The 17,229-nt window shown below is 43.4% G+C and overlaps 1 protein-coding gene across 2 annotated transcripts in view; it reads left to right on the forward strand.

The window, feature by feature from the left end:
• SNAP25 (synaptosome associated protein 25) overlaps window positions 1–17,229 on the forward strand; it is a 59,730-nt gene that overhangs the window by 25,309 nt on the left and 17,192 nt on the right. For both annotated transcript variants that reach the window (XM_051792815.1, XM_051792814.1), the window contains exons 2-4: window positions 5,843–5,977; window positions 6,635–6,676; window positions 14,905–14,953. In XM_051792815.1, coding sequence (XP_051648775.1) covers window positions 5,906–5,977; window positions 6,635–6,676; window positions 14,905–14,953 — 163 coding nt within the window. In that variant the 5' untranslated portion in view covers window positions 5,843–5,905. The remainder of the gene's footprint in view (window positions 1–5,842; window positions 5,978–6,634; window positions 6,677–14,904; window positions 14,954–17,229) is intronic.

Here is a 17,229-nt window from a genome sequence, read left to right on the forward strand (position 1 = left end):
TAGAGCCAGCAGCAGGAAATCAAATATCTCCAGCATTTCCTGCAGCTCCAGAGACCTGTCTGCAGGCAAAGCAAGCGAGCCCTGGGAGTAAAATAAAGTGCCTGAGGCAATGCAGGAAGACAGTAACAAACTAGGAATTACCTGCTTCTCCTGAATTCAGATTGGCAAGATCTCAGTGCCTGTCTTTTCCAAAGTCACTCCCTGACAGGCCCTCACCAGTAGGAATTATTCTTTACTGACTATCTAGTAAAAATTCAAAGTGAAGTTGGTTATCACTGTGCTCTGACAGCCTGGGCCGTGGAGCTGGGCCTAAAGGTTTGAAGCAACGTGGGACAACAGCAGGAGAGAGATGAGGTGTCTGTGCCATGGATAAAAAATAACATATCCTATGGAAACACAGAGGCAGCTTCTTGGCTTAATCAGTAACACAAACACTGCAAAGGAGTTTCTTTGGAAATGAGAACTCTGCTGAAAATCTTGTGAATAAACTACATCCAGGCAATAGGATGTGCTGCAGAAGTGATATAAAAAGCAGACTTTCCTCAAGATTTTATTTCAAAGCTATTTAGAATTTAAATCTAAATAACAGTTCGTAGTAATTTTTCATTGTTACATTTTATGCCATATCATAAAATCTTTAAATAGGGTTTTTCGTTACAAAATTACCAGATTTCTTCTCCAAGTGCTTTCAGATCAATTAAAATGCAATAAGAGCAAAAGCAGGGCATGTTTAGTTATAGACAGTATTAACTGTGGTAAGCCCTGGGTGAAAGAAGATGACAGAAGTCAGAAAAGTTAGAGCTTGTGAGGACCACTGCTCCGAGCCCATGATCCATAAAATTATACTTCCAAGTGCCTTAAATCATTTCTCACCAGCTGTTGCCTGTCCCACCAACTGTGGACAGCACACACATGCCTTTCCTGGTTTTCTGTTGGGATCTGCCTTCGAACACTCCATCCTCAACATAATTTCAGGGAGAACCTGCTGGTGTCAGCAACACACACAGGTCTTGGTTTCCAAGCACCCTTTTGCAGCAGGGTCTCGCCTGCAGTGTAATTTCATTTCCTGCTGGGGTTAGCAGGCAGTTCCTGGGCCACACTGAGCTTTGGGGTTAATGCCAGCACATTTCCTATAATCCAGCCACCAAGAGCCCCTCTAGGGAAGGATGGTGAAAGACATGGCCAATGTGCTGGTATTGACTGACCCTGACTTTTTTAGTAAAATATGCCAATGCAGTCATCCTCTGGCTACAAATATCCTCAGGAAGAATAGATGTGTCCTTTAATAACAGGGAGAGTGCTTAAAAAAAGAACATTTTATTGCTGTGTTGCTTTCACCACAGTAAACTGCAGCATTTTCATTTTCCTGTATTTATTGCACTGGAGTGTTTATACCACTGGGAAGCAAATATTTGCTTTCAAAGGTCACTCATTGTATCTCTCTTCCTCTGGGGATGGATGTAGGTCTCTCTTAGCCTTCAGTAGAACTCCATACGGATTATATAATGTTCTTGCTATAAGATTCTTCATTGCATCTTAGCATGGCTAAAATAGCAGATGCAGAATGCCAAGTACAATAGGCAATGCCTTTCCATTAGCTGGTCTCTCTTTGTATTTTTACCATTTAGTCAGCTGTGCAAGCACTGGTGTAACACATGAGACCACCTCAGAGAGGATTTGATGTAAGTCACCCAAGTGCCTGGAGTTAATTGCATTGTGTAGAAGACATTCGTGAAGGCAATTATTGCAACTAGAAACACAAATTGAATGGAGGGATGTAACTTCTGTAGCAACTCTTTTTTTTTTTTTAATCAAAGTCTTGGATCTATATTGCTTAACATATTAGATCCCTACTTTGGTTTTCTGATCTGTCATGTCTGCAGGGACCACAGACAAAATAAAATGTAGTTGAAGTTAAACGTACAGAGTACATTTCAGAGAGTTTATTCCAGTTATGTTAAATTCCTAAGGCAATTATAGGGTTTTGATACTTAGTTTAGATAAACTTAAATGAGAACAGAATGAAAAATATCATCTGGGATCAAAAATATAAATTCCACATGGAATTTATCACTAAAAGTCCTGAATAGTATTTTTGGCCTGTTTCTGTTCTACTACAACAAGAGTAGGTTATAGTGGCCCCAAGCCAGGCTGATGCCTTATGCTTTTGAAAGTCTGGCCAGTATCAGTGAGGGCAAATCCATTATGGTTTACCTTTTCTTGGTCATTCCTGAGTTCACTCAGTTTTAATGTTTTATATATATGTAGGTGTTCCTAAGAAACACCCTAAAGGGCAAACTGTTAATTTGTACTTTACAGAAATAATTCCCTTCAAAGCATAAATCTTCTCTCTACAGGTTTGTTATTGATAACAGGGTTTGTGGTCGGAAATTCATGGCACTGGAAAGGAGTTTCAGCCTAAATAGGACTTTTCAGGGAAAATCCTATCTCTAATAAGTCCTATTCCATATTATAAATTGCAAAATCTGCAAAAAAATTTAAACCTATTCCCTGCCATCTACAAAATATATGTAGTTCATCATACTGTGTGCAAATCAGTAACCTTTATTGATTCTTGTGCACGGTTTTCTATTAAATAAAGTTGAATCAGCACAGCTGCAGGGCACTTGTGTTTATGACTAAAACTTGATGTAAAATGACTTGTCTGGAAGAATTCTTTTTGCTATTTCTCAACCCATTGTAAGTGCTTTACAAATACCAAACAATCTCAATAAACCTGTCAAGTTCGATCACTCGCTGCACAACATCTCTCCGGTTACAAGCCCTGACATTTTTTTTAGCTTGATGCAAAATAAGAGGCCTCTGTCACTAAGATGCCAACTGATGGTTCTAACTAACCAAGAAGGGTAACTCTAAAAAAAAAACCCCACAAGAGCATGGAGTGACAGGACAAGGGACAATGGCTTCAAACTGAGAGAGAGAAGGTATAGATTAATGTTAGGATGAAATTCTTTACCAGGAGGGGGGTCAAGACCTGGAACAGGTTGCCCAGAGAAGCTGTGGCCACCCCATCCCTGGAAGTGTTGGACTGGGGCTTTGAGCAACCTGGTGTAGTGAAAGGTGTCCCTGCCCATGGCAGGGGGGTTGGAAACAGATGGTCTTTAAGGTCCTGTCCAACCTAAACCATTCTATGATTATATGACAGGTTTTTTCCACTTTGTTTCTTTTCTGCACCACTGATCACCACCACTGGCTCATGATCAAAAAAAAACTAGGGAAATGATCAAAAGTCAGGCTGGAATCTACATGAGAACAGAATTTTCTGTGCAATTTTTATTATCTGCAGTGACTGACCGAGAGCCTGTTATTATTCATTACTGTCAGTAGAAACACTCATCTCACTTCCACGTCTGTAATCATTCAGCTCACACTGGATATGCTTAGAGACTGAACCAAATTCCCTGTTGTCATCCCACCCTCTCACTGATGCATCACCTCCCACTTTACAGCTCATGAGATGCTACCAGGCAGACATAGCACAGAACCAGTTTCCTGCCCCTCATAGCTATTTGTATTTACCAATTAGTCCTGTCCAAATTGTCCTGGTTTTTCCTAAAGCTCGGTGCTCTATTCTGCCAGCACAGGTTCAGCAAGGATCCAGGCAGAGGAGAATATTTTAACTAGATGCTCAAAAATTAGGTTCACAGACTTAATCTCGATATTCTGTCACAGACGCCACACCAGAAATATTTCAATGCTGGGCTTTGCCTCAATCTGGGAAAAACCCCACAATCTGTGAAGCGGTGACCAGTGCTGGTGCCAGCCTGTGCCAAGTGGGACAGGAGTTTGGAGCATGGTTCTTTACAGAAATAACTTCTTTTTATCCCAGCTGAGCATGCTGCATTTGTGACCAGGAGCAGCATCTTCCTGGAGCTGTGTGATGTGCCACAAAGGGCACCACGAGTGCAGCGGCAGGGTGGGAAGGTTGGGACGGCCTCGAAAGTATCCCCGCACTTTCACATGCCCGTCAGGCACAGACCAGTTCCTGGTTCCTCTTTTCTTCCTAAACATCTGAGGGCACCATTTTCTGTAAAGCTCATTTTGTGAACATCCTTGAAGTGTCCGACACCAGCCTGAATATAAGCCATGAAATTAAGCTCTGGCTTTGCATCAGCTGGCGCTGCAGATGAGTGGCTTTAAGCTCGGTCCTTCTCACCGCTGTGACCATGCAGCTGGCAGAGCCAGGTGGCCTTCTCCAGCAGACATTTGGGCTCCTACACATTGTGTGACCCATCACAAAATGCCAGGCTCCCTCTGACAAGAATGTGGCGATGTGCTCAGTGATGAAAGTAGGATGCTGTGCCAGTAGCTGCAGGGCTGAGTCTTCGAGATGGATTTCTTCCTGCAGTAGCTTCAAAGAGGAAAAGCAACCACGAGTGAGGGCACAGCTAATGTGAAAGCATGAAGGTCACATATTCCCTCTTAGATAAGAAAAGCAGCAGATCTGCTGCTGAAGCTTCAGAGGAGATGCAAGGAGCTGTCTGCTTTCCTTACACAATTCTAAGCAAACAGAGTGTGGTCAAGAAAATACTGCTGCCACCCAGCTGTACCTGTTCAGCCCATACTCCTGAGGTCCTGATGGAGAGCACAGTCAAAGTGAGGAATGGATTCATCTCCAATATACAGTAACTTCCATTTAAACACAGATGTTACCATTAAGATTTTAGAGCTAAAACCTGCCCTGACTTATGTTGTTTCATAAAGGGTGCACATATCACAAAGACAGGACAGAAAACAGCCCCTGGGGTTTTACCTTCTTAGAGCAGCTTTGCTGAAAGGGGCTGCTTTTGTCCTCTTTCTGTAACTGAGCCTGATGGCACCTGCTTTATGGCTGGTTATTTGCCATCCCCCACAACTTCCCCAGCTCCTCTGCACCTAGGATTAGGTTTTCCTGCAATAAACATTCAGTGAACAGTAATTTGCAACATGCCATGCTTGAATCGAGCAAAGAAATAAGCCAGTGTTGTTGTTATAAAGATCTGACAGATGGTAGGAGGACCCGCCTTTCTTAATCAAGTCATGCTCAGTAATCAGAGCTAGCTCGAGTTTGTAACAAGAAAGAAACCCTACCCAAAGGAGAACTAATGGGCTGCATCCTGACCTCTGGTTACAATGGGCTTGGTGGTGTTGTTCTGTATCAAGAGGGATAAGAGATCAGAATCTCACCCACTTTGCAGAGAAGTTGAAAACACAAGTTAGGTCCTATGGTCACTTCGCTTCCCCTGAAATGAAGGATCCTCCCAGGAAGACAACTTCTCCTAGTCTAGCTGTAAATATCATTTCATAGCCTGACCTACAGTGTAGTGGACAAGTCATTAGCCTGTAAAAATCGGCAAAGTTTTATTGTCTTTAATTTCTCTGCAAATGTATTAGCTGAGCATCCGGCCCTCCGAGCGATGCAGCTGAAACACAGGACGTGGGGGGCATAGACTCAGCCTTGACCTCCTTCACATTAAGCCTTTTAATTCTAGAGAAGAATGAATGGGTTTCAGGACTGTTTCTGGCAGCAAATAACATCTCCTGAGCCTCCAGCTTTGATATGAATAACGTTTGAAAGGTTAAGAAAAAAGGAAGCTTTCTCCTCAAAGCACATGACGAGGGTGCATCCTTGTTCTTCAAGAGTGATTAATAACACAGGAATAAAGCAGCACCTTGAGCAACCCCGTGTGCTCTCCACTATGCAGGAATTACCATCCAGAACGGGAGAGTTTGGGTGAGGGCACTCCTGTAATTAAAGCACTTTTGTGGGACTGACATTTCAGCACGACTCAGCGAGCCAGGGAGCCTAACCACACAGTTTCTTCTCCTCTGTGTCTTCCAGGCTCACAAGCAGCTGAGCACAACTCCCTGATCGGCGGCGTCCCCAAACACACCCACAGCTAAGATGGCGGAGGACGCGGATATGCGCAATGAGTTGGAAGAAATGCAGCGGCGCGCGGACCAGCTCGCCGATGAGGTGAGACCAGCAGCTAAACTGGGAGCTTGGGGCTGGGGCTGGTGTGAAAGACACAGCCAGGAATAGGAGCGCAGCCGGCAAAAGGACTTCTAGGGCTGATTCTGCTTTTCCGTCAGCTTTACACTGAAAGCAGAATTGGAAATGAGATGAGCTGGGGTGAAATTTAATGTTGTGTTTAGTCAAGATTAAGGCATTTATTGATCTTGAGTTTGGTTTAGGAATTAGATTGTGCATCAGTTTGACTGGCCTCAGAGCAAAGAGCAGCAATTTAATATTTTCTGAGGATTCCTTCGATTTGTCAAACCTATTAAATGTTAAAAGTCACCAATTAAGTCCCTGAAAAGTCGTAGCTGAAAACCACAGACTATTTTTAAAGTGGAACACCAGCTGTTCCAAGCAGCACCGCCGCAGTGTGTGAGCAAGGGGACCACAAGCCCTGGAGACTGCAGCTGCCTCAGGATGCAGTGGGAATTGCTGCATTAGCAAGTCCTAATGGAGAGCTGGAGATGGAGAAATCACCAGTGCCCTGCTGATGGCCTGATTTGGGGGGGAAGGCAAAGAGTGTAGGAAAAACATGGTGTCAGCATGAGCCTGCACATTAGTGTTGGAAAGCATAACTTGCCAAATCTAAGCACATTTTCCTCTGTTTCATTCCAGTCCCTGGAGAGCACCCGTCGAATGCTGCAGCTTGTCGAAGAGGTAAGGACTTGCATTTTATTTGCACTTCTGTTGTGATGGAGAGTCTGATGCTGGAAGTGCTTTTTTAATAACTCACATTGCTAAGGCACGTCCATGGCTTTATGTGCCACTCTGTCCCTCCTTATCCCTACCCCTTACTAGGGCCACTCAAGATGCTGTGCCCTGGCTGCCAAGTGTCCACGGCAGGCCAGCAGCCGAGGCACTGGTTTGGTTTGCCCATACCTGAGTATCCATTGAGACAGGATACTGGAGATAAAGCAAAGGCACAGCCTCTGAAGGTGACCTGGAGTCAGGGACAAGTGGCTGAGGTGCTGCAGAGCTCTGGGAGCCTCGTGCTGGCACCTCTCTCTTGTCCTTGCCCTAGCACTGCAAGCAGGGAAGGTGAGAAAGGCCCTCAGGGCACTTGCCCTGTTGTCTCTAAATACTTCCCTCTCCATAAACACTCTGAGCTATTTTTATAGAACACCAGTCACAGTATTTAAATGCCACTTCTTTATGTATCTCTGAAATATTTATCAGGATTTCAAGGCTCATGAGATGTCCTAGATTGACTGCTTTGGAACAGGGAGTTCTCTGATTTTCTGCGGTGCTAAGGAAGGGGATCCCGGCTCAGTCCTCACAGCTACTACAGCTTCTACCTGCCTGGAGGGGTCACTCCCAGAAGGGAAAAAACAATTCAGTCAGGCTGTATTTCACCCTCTTCACAACAAAGGGGTTTAAAAGTTGGAAAATCTCAAACTCAGTTTAACTTCAAGTGTTCAGCCATCAGGTGGTGGAAAACTTTGCTGCCGCCTGACAGGACATATTATTTTCAGACGCCATGTGAGCCCTGGCGCTGGAGCTGGTGACATTTTTAATCAGGGTCATCAGCACTGACAGTCCCAGTACTCCTGACAAGCAGAGGAGTCTCCAGAGGAGACAAGGGGAAGAAAATTACATCAGGTCCCACATTCAGGAACAAGCACAATCCCAGCCGTAGGCTGAGTGGCCTCGGAATCAATCACGACTGTGAAGATCAGTGGAATCCAGTGGAGACAAAATTAAATTTCCATGTACAGACAGACAGATGGGTCACTGAGCATAGTCAGCATCACTTCTCCTCCACAAACACTTCAGATCCGGGCCCCTTGCAGCCGAAACATGCTCTTGTCTCATGAGCAATCTGTCCCTTTTATCTGCACAATTCCCTGGACACACCATTTCTAACCATCACTTTGTGTCAACTCTGTGCTGGATGCAGCTCCTGTTGAAACCAATTTGATGACATGGAAGACAGTCTTGTATGGGTACCCCCCCAGCACCATGCAGGAGAGCCTGCTGCCCCAAAATGCCTGTGATCTAAATAGACAAGGCAGATGATGAGTGGGAAGAAGGAGAGGCACAGGAAAGGGAAGTGACTTGCTCAGGGCCAAGCCATCAGTAAATATCAGCCCTGTCTCTCCTGAGCCGTGTTTGTGCGACCTGTGCACTGCTTGAGTCTTCCTAACATATTGAACCAGCATATTGTGAATGCCACTGGGATTTCAGCATTAAATCACGGCAAATGGCAAAGTGGGAGGAGAACTGGGACTGCTGAATTTACCATTGAATTTATGGAGGGCTGTAGAGCTTCTTGGAAGAGCTCAGCATCTCTCTGGACCTGGCGTTTATTCAGATGCTACAATATCTCCCTGTCCAAATAGAGAAGTTGCTAAAACCAGCACTGAGCAGTCAAGGGAGTTCTTCTAAAATGAGTTGCATATTATTTTCACTAATGTGACTATCAAAGACCTTTAATATCCTTCTGTGGTCTAAACAGCTGGTTGGTTATTCTGATCCCATCTCCTAGGTACTTTTAAAAGAATGAAGCATTTAGGGAGTGAGAGATTTTATACTGAAAAGACAAATGATGAGAGTCTTTGAAATCGAACTCGCACAGCTATGATTTAATAGACCCCAGAAATCCAATTATACTCCCTTTCTTAGCAGAACCTGTCTAGTGGGTAGAGATAGAAAATATTCTTTCTCAGTGACAGAGTGCTTTTTACTTTATCCTTCTGATACAGCAAATATGTTATTCCTTTCTCAGGAAAAGGACGCCCCCATGTCTATGCATTATTGCTATATACATATGTATGGATTCCTCTCATGGCTGGCTCCACTCTGTTAGATACCAGGAAAATACAGAATAAACAGACTGACTTGACTCCTTCCTGAGTCAGAACAGTGTTGTCCACCCAGGGAAGCCCTGCAGCAGTAGAAGGTGTGCTTCATGATGAACTGTAGGTCACTGTCTGGGGGGCATGTCCCAAAGGATCATGCCTTCCTTGCCCAGGACGACCAGTCTGAGTTTGGAGACTAAGGCCTGATGTTCCCAGGGAACATCAGCAAGGAAAACCAAATATGGAACTGCTGCTTGGTTTTATAACCCAGCTTTGCAAGAAGCTGATTTTTCCAGTCCTGGCACAACAGAGGAAGCAAGAAGTGGTGAGTGGCTGTTACAAAAGCAGCCACAGCTTTGCCCCAAGGCAGCTCCGTTCTGGAATGGCAGATTCCACACCCCAGTTTGCTCTGTGGTGCCCAGTGTACCCAGGCAGCATGGCTAATCTACACTGACCAGTGCTCATTTGAGCCACTCAGTGCTATAAATACCCATATTTTATGATGATGCTGTGCAATGTTTGGGCCAAAACAAAAAATAAAAATGAACTGAGGAAGAACAAGCGAGAGTAAATACGTAGTTTGTAGCTGACCTCCTTATTTTCTTGTTCAAGCCTTTTACCTCTGAGGCCACGTTATGCAATGCAGAATATCACATGCCGGGGGAAAAGCCATGAGTTTAATATCAACAAGATCAGCACTGCTGAAAGCCCAAAAGAAAGCATTTAGAACATGTCCAGGCAAAAGGGCTGTTTTGTACATTTAAATTCAGAGAGGACTATGTTCTCCGTTTATATGCTCTGAGGTTAGAGTGAAGCTTACAAAGTATCCAAGCTGAAATGTTAAGCTATAAAAGTTTGATAAGCTCATGATGCTGCCCTACACAGGACACTGAACACACAGGATGCCATTTTACTAGCTGTGGGTTTCCCCTGACATTATTATCACTGTCAAATTCTCTCTAGTCTGAAAAATAAAAGTATCACATTAATTTAGAGTTTGGCCCAAATCTTGCCACAGCTAATTTGAAAAATCCATTTGCCATCATAAGAACCATTGGAACTATTGCATTAGTGGAAGAGTTCTACACAGAAAAGTGTTTTAACCAGTGTAATTCCACAGAAATGCATGTCTGGCACAAGGGAATGTGATCCAGAATTCTGGTCTCAGTTCTTCCAGCGCAGGGTTAGACCCCTCTCTCTGTATAAAGCAGTGGCAGCACTGGAGTCAGGGTGGTTGCACTAGACAAAAACCAGGCACATGGGATTCAAGGTGGGGTCACAGATTCACTGGGGCTGAGGATCTGAGTTAACAGGCAGAGCAGTCACGTGGCCCTTTAATCAGGCACGGAGAGACATTGGAGCATTAACAGGGCGACAGGGAACTCGGAGCAGGAGCCCAGCAAATGCATTACTACAGATGACTAAAAAATGTTTCCTTGGCCACATTTTTTGTCTTTTGGGTGTTGACAGTTCTCTTTAGTGCCTGTGGGAACTGCTAGCAATGTCAGCCTGTCCTGGAACATAATTGTCTCTATTAATTTATTCAAAACAAACTCTATAATCCATATTGATTAAAGCAAAATTCTTCATCGAAGTGGAAGTTCATGTGTTCTTCACAGAACTGAGAGTGCATATCTGGTTTTCAAGGTATCTCCTGAAATGCAGAGAAAGAGATTTCTAGAATTTGGATTCTCTATCCAATACATCATTTCCTTACACTGTTAGGAAAATCACCCCTCAGGCTAACCCAAAGTTTTAGTAGCTGCCTTTTGTAGCAGGTATGGATAGGACAGAACACACTGTGTTCCTGGAGGGGCTGATGAGCCCTTTGAGAAGTCATTCCAATTCTCTCCCTACTTTTATTCCCACCTTGGGAAATTAAGTTATGTAACAGCAATAATAAGAAATGAAATAGCAATGCATTTCCCCTCCAAAGTGCTGGGCAAATTTCAGTGAATGTTTTGTTGCTGACTTGCTCTGAGTGAAACACTCACAAAAAAACCCCAAAAAGTTTGAAGAAGCTATTACAGAAGATCGAGGATAACGTACATTAAAGCCTCCATAAGGGTTCCCAGTTATGCTGTTAAACTGGCTTCACTGAAGCACTGATAGACTTAAGTATCTAAGAATTGAATTAAGCCCAGAGGTTTAAAATCATATATTCTGGCTTTCTGATCATAAGCTTAGCCAGTGGCCCAGTGGAAAACCTGGGCATGTGCTTCATATAAAGGATACCCAAACCAGCACTGCTGGTTGGTTTGCTTTTATCTAAACACTTGTGAAAGGTTCAAGGACACCAACTTTCATAAACTTTATAGGCTCTGTTTCCCCTAATATTCCCCTAAGCTGAAAGTGATGGTCTCCTGCTCGGAGGGGTCATCTGATGTGCAAAATTATTATATATACTATATATTTGCCTGTGTGCAGTAAACCTGCACTATGGATAAACAGAGGAACTCCAGAGCTGCCAGTTTAATGCCTCAACATAAGAGATGCCGTGCCATTTTCTTCTGAAGGAAAAGAGTGTGAGATGTTTGCTGTGCCATGGCAAAATCCAACAGTCCAAATTCTCCTCCAAAGTGCAATGAGAAGACAAGGAGAGTCAGAAGTAATCCTGGAGAGAGAAGGCTGTTACAGATTTGAGAGCTGGATGAAAATGGAATGTGCTCCATGAACTCTGTAGGGTCCTATGAAAGATGCATTTTTCTTCCCCCTGGCCAGACCCAGTTGAAGAATCCCATTTTTTGAGAATCCCTATTTTGCTGCAAACTAAACAGAGGATTGCCTGGGCAAGGACTGGAGGGTCTTAGGAAATTCCTGAATTTTTACAGGAAGAAAGAAAGGCTCTAATCCCTGGGAACATGTCCCATCAGCACACGTTTTCATGAAAAGATGGACCTCATTAGTTCTACCCATTCACGGCTCCCCACATAGGATATTAGTGATGTTGGTGAGCACTGGATGTGGGTGGGAATCCTTCCTGAGCCCTCGGGATCAGACAAATCAAACCATGGTCACCGGGCCCTTGGTGATGGGAGCCTGCTGTCGAGGTTTTAGGATCAGTGGTTGTCAAACAGGTTCTTCTGGGCTGGCACTTTGCAGACACAGCTTTTGTCACCTCCTGTTACATTCTCCAAGCACCCAGTTCTAGTGCATCTGCTGACACCTGGTCCCACTGAGACCAAGAGGATTTTCTGTGATACTTCGAGTGCAGAAACTTTTAACTGAAGAGGTTTTTTAGTTCCCAGAGATGCCTCAGTCTGTTGTCACTGAAGGTCAGGCACTGAGTGATTTTCTCCTGCTCAGACATATGGATGATGAACACATTTTTAGAGCAGTTCTGTCTTACAGACAGGTTTGGTTTTGAGCTATCTAAAGGATCAGTTACAATAAAAATACTGAATTTTTCTAGAAGTCCGGATCTGTTTTAAATGCACAAATGTGATTATATTTTAAAATTTGCTTTACACATTTAATTTTTTGTGGAAAAGCTGAAAATTAATGCTTAATACAAACTTGGAACAGCAGGAGATTGTCACTTGATGTCTGAATCATCTCCCATCTTTGCCAGTCACCATCTCTTTATTAGTTTCAATATGCTTTTGATTAGAACACAGATGCAGACAAGTATATTCACTGCACACCCTTTAATATTTTCACATTAGTATTGATGTTGTGGCACTGATGATCAGGTAAATAAAAGAAAATGTCACCTCTTTCACTCCCTGTAAGGATTTGATATGAAATACAAACCGTAAGGTCTAATTGCTGAGTTCATCTCTCAGCACACGTCTTATTCAGGTCACTGGACATCTTAGCTGCATAAAGGGAGTTTACTCAGATGTTAAATACAGCAGGAAACTAAGGTAAGAGGGTTAAGGAGCAACAAATATTTCTCAGCCTGGCTGTGTTTGATTCTCTGAAAGCCAACAACTATCACAGCACCAGCTGCAGGTTTCTGAGTCCAGTATTTAGAAGAGTCCCATGTCAGACTCAGTAAAATATGTTTACTGAAACACAAGATGACTCAGGACCCAAGCAGCCTTCTTATATTTGCATGACGTATGTTTGTTAAAATACAATAAGAAATAAATAGATCAATATTAACTCTTTTAAGGTAAGACCTCCCTGGACATTCAGAGCATAGAAGAAAGAGTCCAATAAAAAGCCATTGTACATCCAGTGCTTAGCAGACCTGTCCCACAGCAAATGTAAGATAATTAAAAGTGGTTTCTCTATTCTAAATAGGCAAGTCTAAGGTAACCCTCGGACCCTAAGTTTCTACAGGCTTCAAAAACAAAAGCTGGCTGGGATTCAAGTAAATGCAGTATGAGCTTGGAGGGAGAGAGAGCAGCAGTGGGTACCTGGGAGGTGGCTGACCTGAGGGCAGCAGGGCGCAGCAGACTATGGGGAGAGGCAGGAGGCCTTTTCTCTCCATCTGGCACCTCACTCAGGGATTTTTTCAAAAGAGGGAGCAAGCCAGCCTGCACACATCTGAGGTTTTTGACAGTTTCTACAGTGACATAGACATTAAAGACAAGAATGGGAGTGCAGAGAGAGGCAGACAAGAGGCATCTCTCGTCCCTCTTGAGCCGAGCAGGATCCTCTTGAAGCCCAGCAGAGAAGCACCAGCTGCACCAGGCAAACAGCCTCGAGCGTGCCAGAGTCAGGCTTGTGGCTGAGCCAGCGTGGGCTGTGTCCTGCCTGGGAGCACCCTGGGAGCACAGAATGGGCAGCTGAGGGCCAGAGACACTTCCCTGCTCCCAGGAAAAGAATGGGTGATGACAGGGAGCAGGGCAGCTGGGAGGAAGGATAATATGAAGTCCTTCATTTGCCTCAAGGAGTGGGTGGCTTGAAAAGCACAGGGACCGTCAGGACTTTAGGTTTCTATTCCTTGTGTTCCCCTGCAACTGTGAGCATCTCCCCTGCCCCCTGTAAAATGGACACCACCACCTTCATCTGTTCCACAGGAGCATAGATAGCTTTATGTTCATGGAAGCAGGCAAATTACTGCTGCTCATGTCCAGGTAGCTCCTCTTCACAGAGGACTTACTTCATCTGCTCTTGACATGCAACAGGCAGATGATCGTTCAGGCCATTAATTATTCACAGATGTTATCACTGCTTCAAGCAGAATGGAGCTGGTTTCCCCCTGGTAATTAAAAAGGAGCTAATCTGATCTGTGATACAGCTCGGTATCACAGCACCCAGAAACCCGAGACACCCGATCACAGCCCAGAGTGAGGATAACAAATGCAAAAATTGTACTTGTGAAAGGTGCCCTGCTGCTGGTTTAGACAAGTGGGATCTCTGAGTGGCTCAGCTTTGCTCAAACCCTGTATCCAGCAACAGCAGTGATAAGATTCCCACTAAGCTGTGGGAGCAGAGGCAGTTTCAGTGTGTAGGTGTTTTAAAAATCCTACCTTCGAACTCAATTCAAAGTCCATTAATGCAAAAGGTGTCTGTTGACTGAATTAAAACTTGGCTCAAACCCATATCTATTAGATCACTGAGCCAAAAAATATGGCTTAATCCTATTAAATATTAGCCTACTTTAAAATGGATTTCCTAAGTAGGTAAGCTTTCTGACTTCTGACAGCAGCAAGGGCTGTGTACAAACCACTGTGCCTCCTTCCCAAACATGCTTGTGTCATATCTGTTTTCCCTGGGAATTTCTTTTGTGGGATTAACACACACCTGCAATACCAACAGCCTCATCCTCCCTTCTTCTGCTTCAGTGAACTTGGAGATGAACCCTCTCTTTTTAGAAATTACTGTTGCATAAAGTGATTATTTTAATTGCAAGGTCCCTGATTCTGTGCTTTCAGCAGAAGTTCAGTATCCCGGTGAATCCAGAAGGATTGATGGTACAATTGAGACTACCTGGTTCCTTATGCAGTGTCCAGGCACATAAAGTCTTTGGACTGTGCCACCAGCCCCTGATGACCTTGTCATTCCTTTCCCTGTTTTTCTTTTGTCTTCCTGTGTCCCGTACCAAGGGCTGAGTGTTCCCTCACTGATCTCTCTTTCTCTCTCTCTTTCTTCTCCCCTCTCTCTCCTTCCCTTGCTACCACTATTGGGATGTAGAGTAAAGATGCTGGTATCAGGACTTTGGTTATGTTGGATGAGCAAGGAGGTAAGTTCAGATTGCTTCAGTAAGGAAGTATAACCCTTCTCAAAGTTCTGTACTAACTGTGTGCAACCCTGGAAACGAGGGACACAAAATACGTGTGGTTGTGCATGAGAACCCAAAAAACCTCTTTGCCTTTAGCATCGTTGTCTGACAGAGAACCAACAACTGCCTAAGAGTCTGTACTTCTTTTGATCTGTCTCCCATTAATGTCAAAGACAGCTGCAGGCTGAACTCGTCCAAATCACCACTTTATTTCAGCGAGCTTTGGGTCAAGATCCAGCTACATGATGAGAAGATTTGCCTCCATGAATGTAAAATCCAGCATTATTTATGCAGGTGCTACGGAATTGTCCCCCTAGTTTAAGCCACAAGTGAAAGGCATGCAATAAATGCATGCCAAGAAGAGGTAATACAGGTTTACTTTGTGTAAAATTCAGTTGCTTTTTGTATAGACATGGTAGTGAGGATGGCAGAGTTTTAACATTAAAAGCTGTGGCACGATCAGCTCATTACAATTGACCATATAGGAGGATTCAGGCTTAGATAACTCCCTGTGTGTGGATGACAATGACAAAACCAGAGCCTGATATATTCAATACATTCCAGGAAATTACATTTTGGCCCTTCACAATATGACAAAGAAGTAGGTACCTTCCCCCCTCCCCTCAGTAAAACTAATAACTTTTCATTTGGTGCAGACCCACAGCAAAAGGGTGTCTCCAATAAATCAACAGAGTATAAATTTCTGCTACCCTCTATCAAACCAGCCCCCCCAAAGGCCATTCTTATTATTTACTATATGTCATGACACCAAACTGTATTAGGAAATGTTTCTTCCCCCCCACACACTCTCCCCTTAGAGAAAAGAATTTAACCCAGCCAAATTTTGTCACATCAATTTATCTTGACAAGAAAAATATTAGAGAGAATATTTTGTTGTCTTTGAAAAATAATGGCAGTAAAAGAACAATCACTGAATACAGAAAACCAGAAATTACCTACGTTGAAACAGATATGGCACCTGTCTAAATAATGTGTTTTGTTTCAGAAGTGAATTATACAGCTGTAATAAATCACAAATATTGTCAAAGGAAGTGTAAATATCCAGATGTGTCATGCAATATAATTTCACAGGCAGAGCAGCAGAAACTTTAGTGGTTCCTGGGAAAACTTGTTCCTGTTCTTTAACTGCTATTTTTCCACAGATTGCTAGGGAGGATTATTTTGATTTTAACCTTGAATTTTTGTTTTGTTATTTTGGAATTCTACTATTGCTAAATCCCTGTGTGCAAAACTTGTCTGATGATTTATTCCATAGTCATGATAGGAAGGACGATCTGGATGAGCCAAAGAGCTGAGACTGAACCCACTCATCTCTTTGGGAGTCCAGGGAACTCAGTGTTAAACTTTTATTGACAGTGAAACCTGAAATATATATTGTACAGTCAGAGATGCACTGAGTCAATACCTACAGGAAAGAATCAGACAGTTTCAAAGCCTCTTTAAATTCGTTATGGTCATGCCTTAAGTGGTTCAGTAAATTTAGCTTATGACTATATACAGTGTGGGTTTCTAAAGGAAAACAGCCAAATAATGCTACAAACCCTGAGAATATTGTAACCACTCTCCTATGCTAAATGTCTAATTAAGTTTTCTCCATTTTAGCAATATGTAGGTGTAATAATTCCTGATTATTTTTTTTTATTTTAGCAATAAAGGACTTATACTACTGGGCAAAACCCGCTAATGATGACTTTGAACCCTCTGTAATTAGTGCAATGTGTGCAGCTCACGGATGTCTCAGCAGATTATCAGATTAAGGAAATAATTTGCTAACACTGCCATGTGATCTCTGCAGCTGACTGCACAAGTCACTTAAGATTATTAGGTGTTAAATATACAGAAAACATGACACTGATCTTTGCAGTGGGCGGCAAGCAGAATATCTAATCTCTGCAGTTGCTTGAAGCTCTGTTTTTAGGTTTCCTGACAAAATTGCTTGTTTGGAAGTTAAACAGACTTTACAAGGAAAACTTCTCTGAGCCAATTCAATGTAAATAACAGAAAGCAGAACTGATTTTCTGGTATCAGTAGGCAGAAGTCTCTGGGATCATAAAAGGCAATAAGTCCAGGTAATTTCCCAATGCCAGTATTTGTACAACCAAGCCAGCCTGGCGAGCTCCTGTAGCCCCAAGGTTTAGCACAGCTGGCTGTGCAGCACATGGCAGAGTGAGTGTGCCACGACCCTCAGACATGGGGAGCTTCACAAGGGCTTGTGT

The sequence above is a fragment of the Manacus candei genome, unplaced genomic scaffold (genome assembly GCF_025592945.1).
Source record: "Manacus candei isolate 608988 ecotype Guabito, Panama unplaced genomic scaffold, ASM2559294v1 h1tg000035l, whole genome shotgun sequence".
Taxonomy (NCBI): Eukaryota; Metazoa; Chordata; class Aves; order Passeriformes; family Pipridae; genus Manacus; species Manacus candei.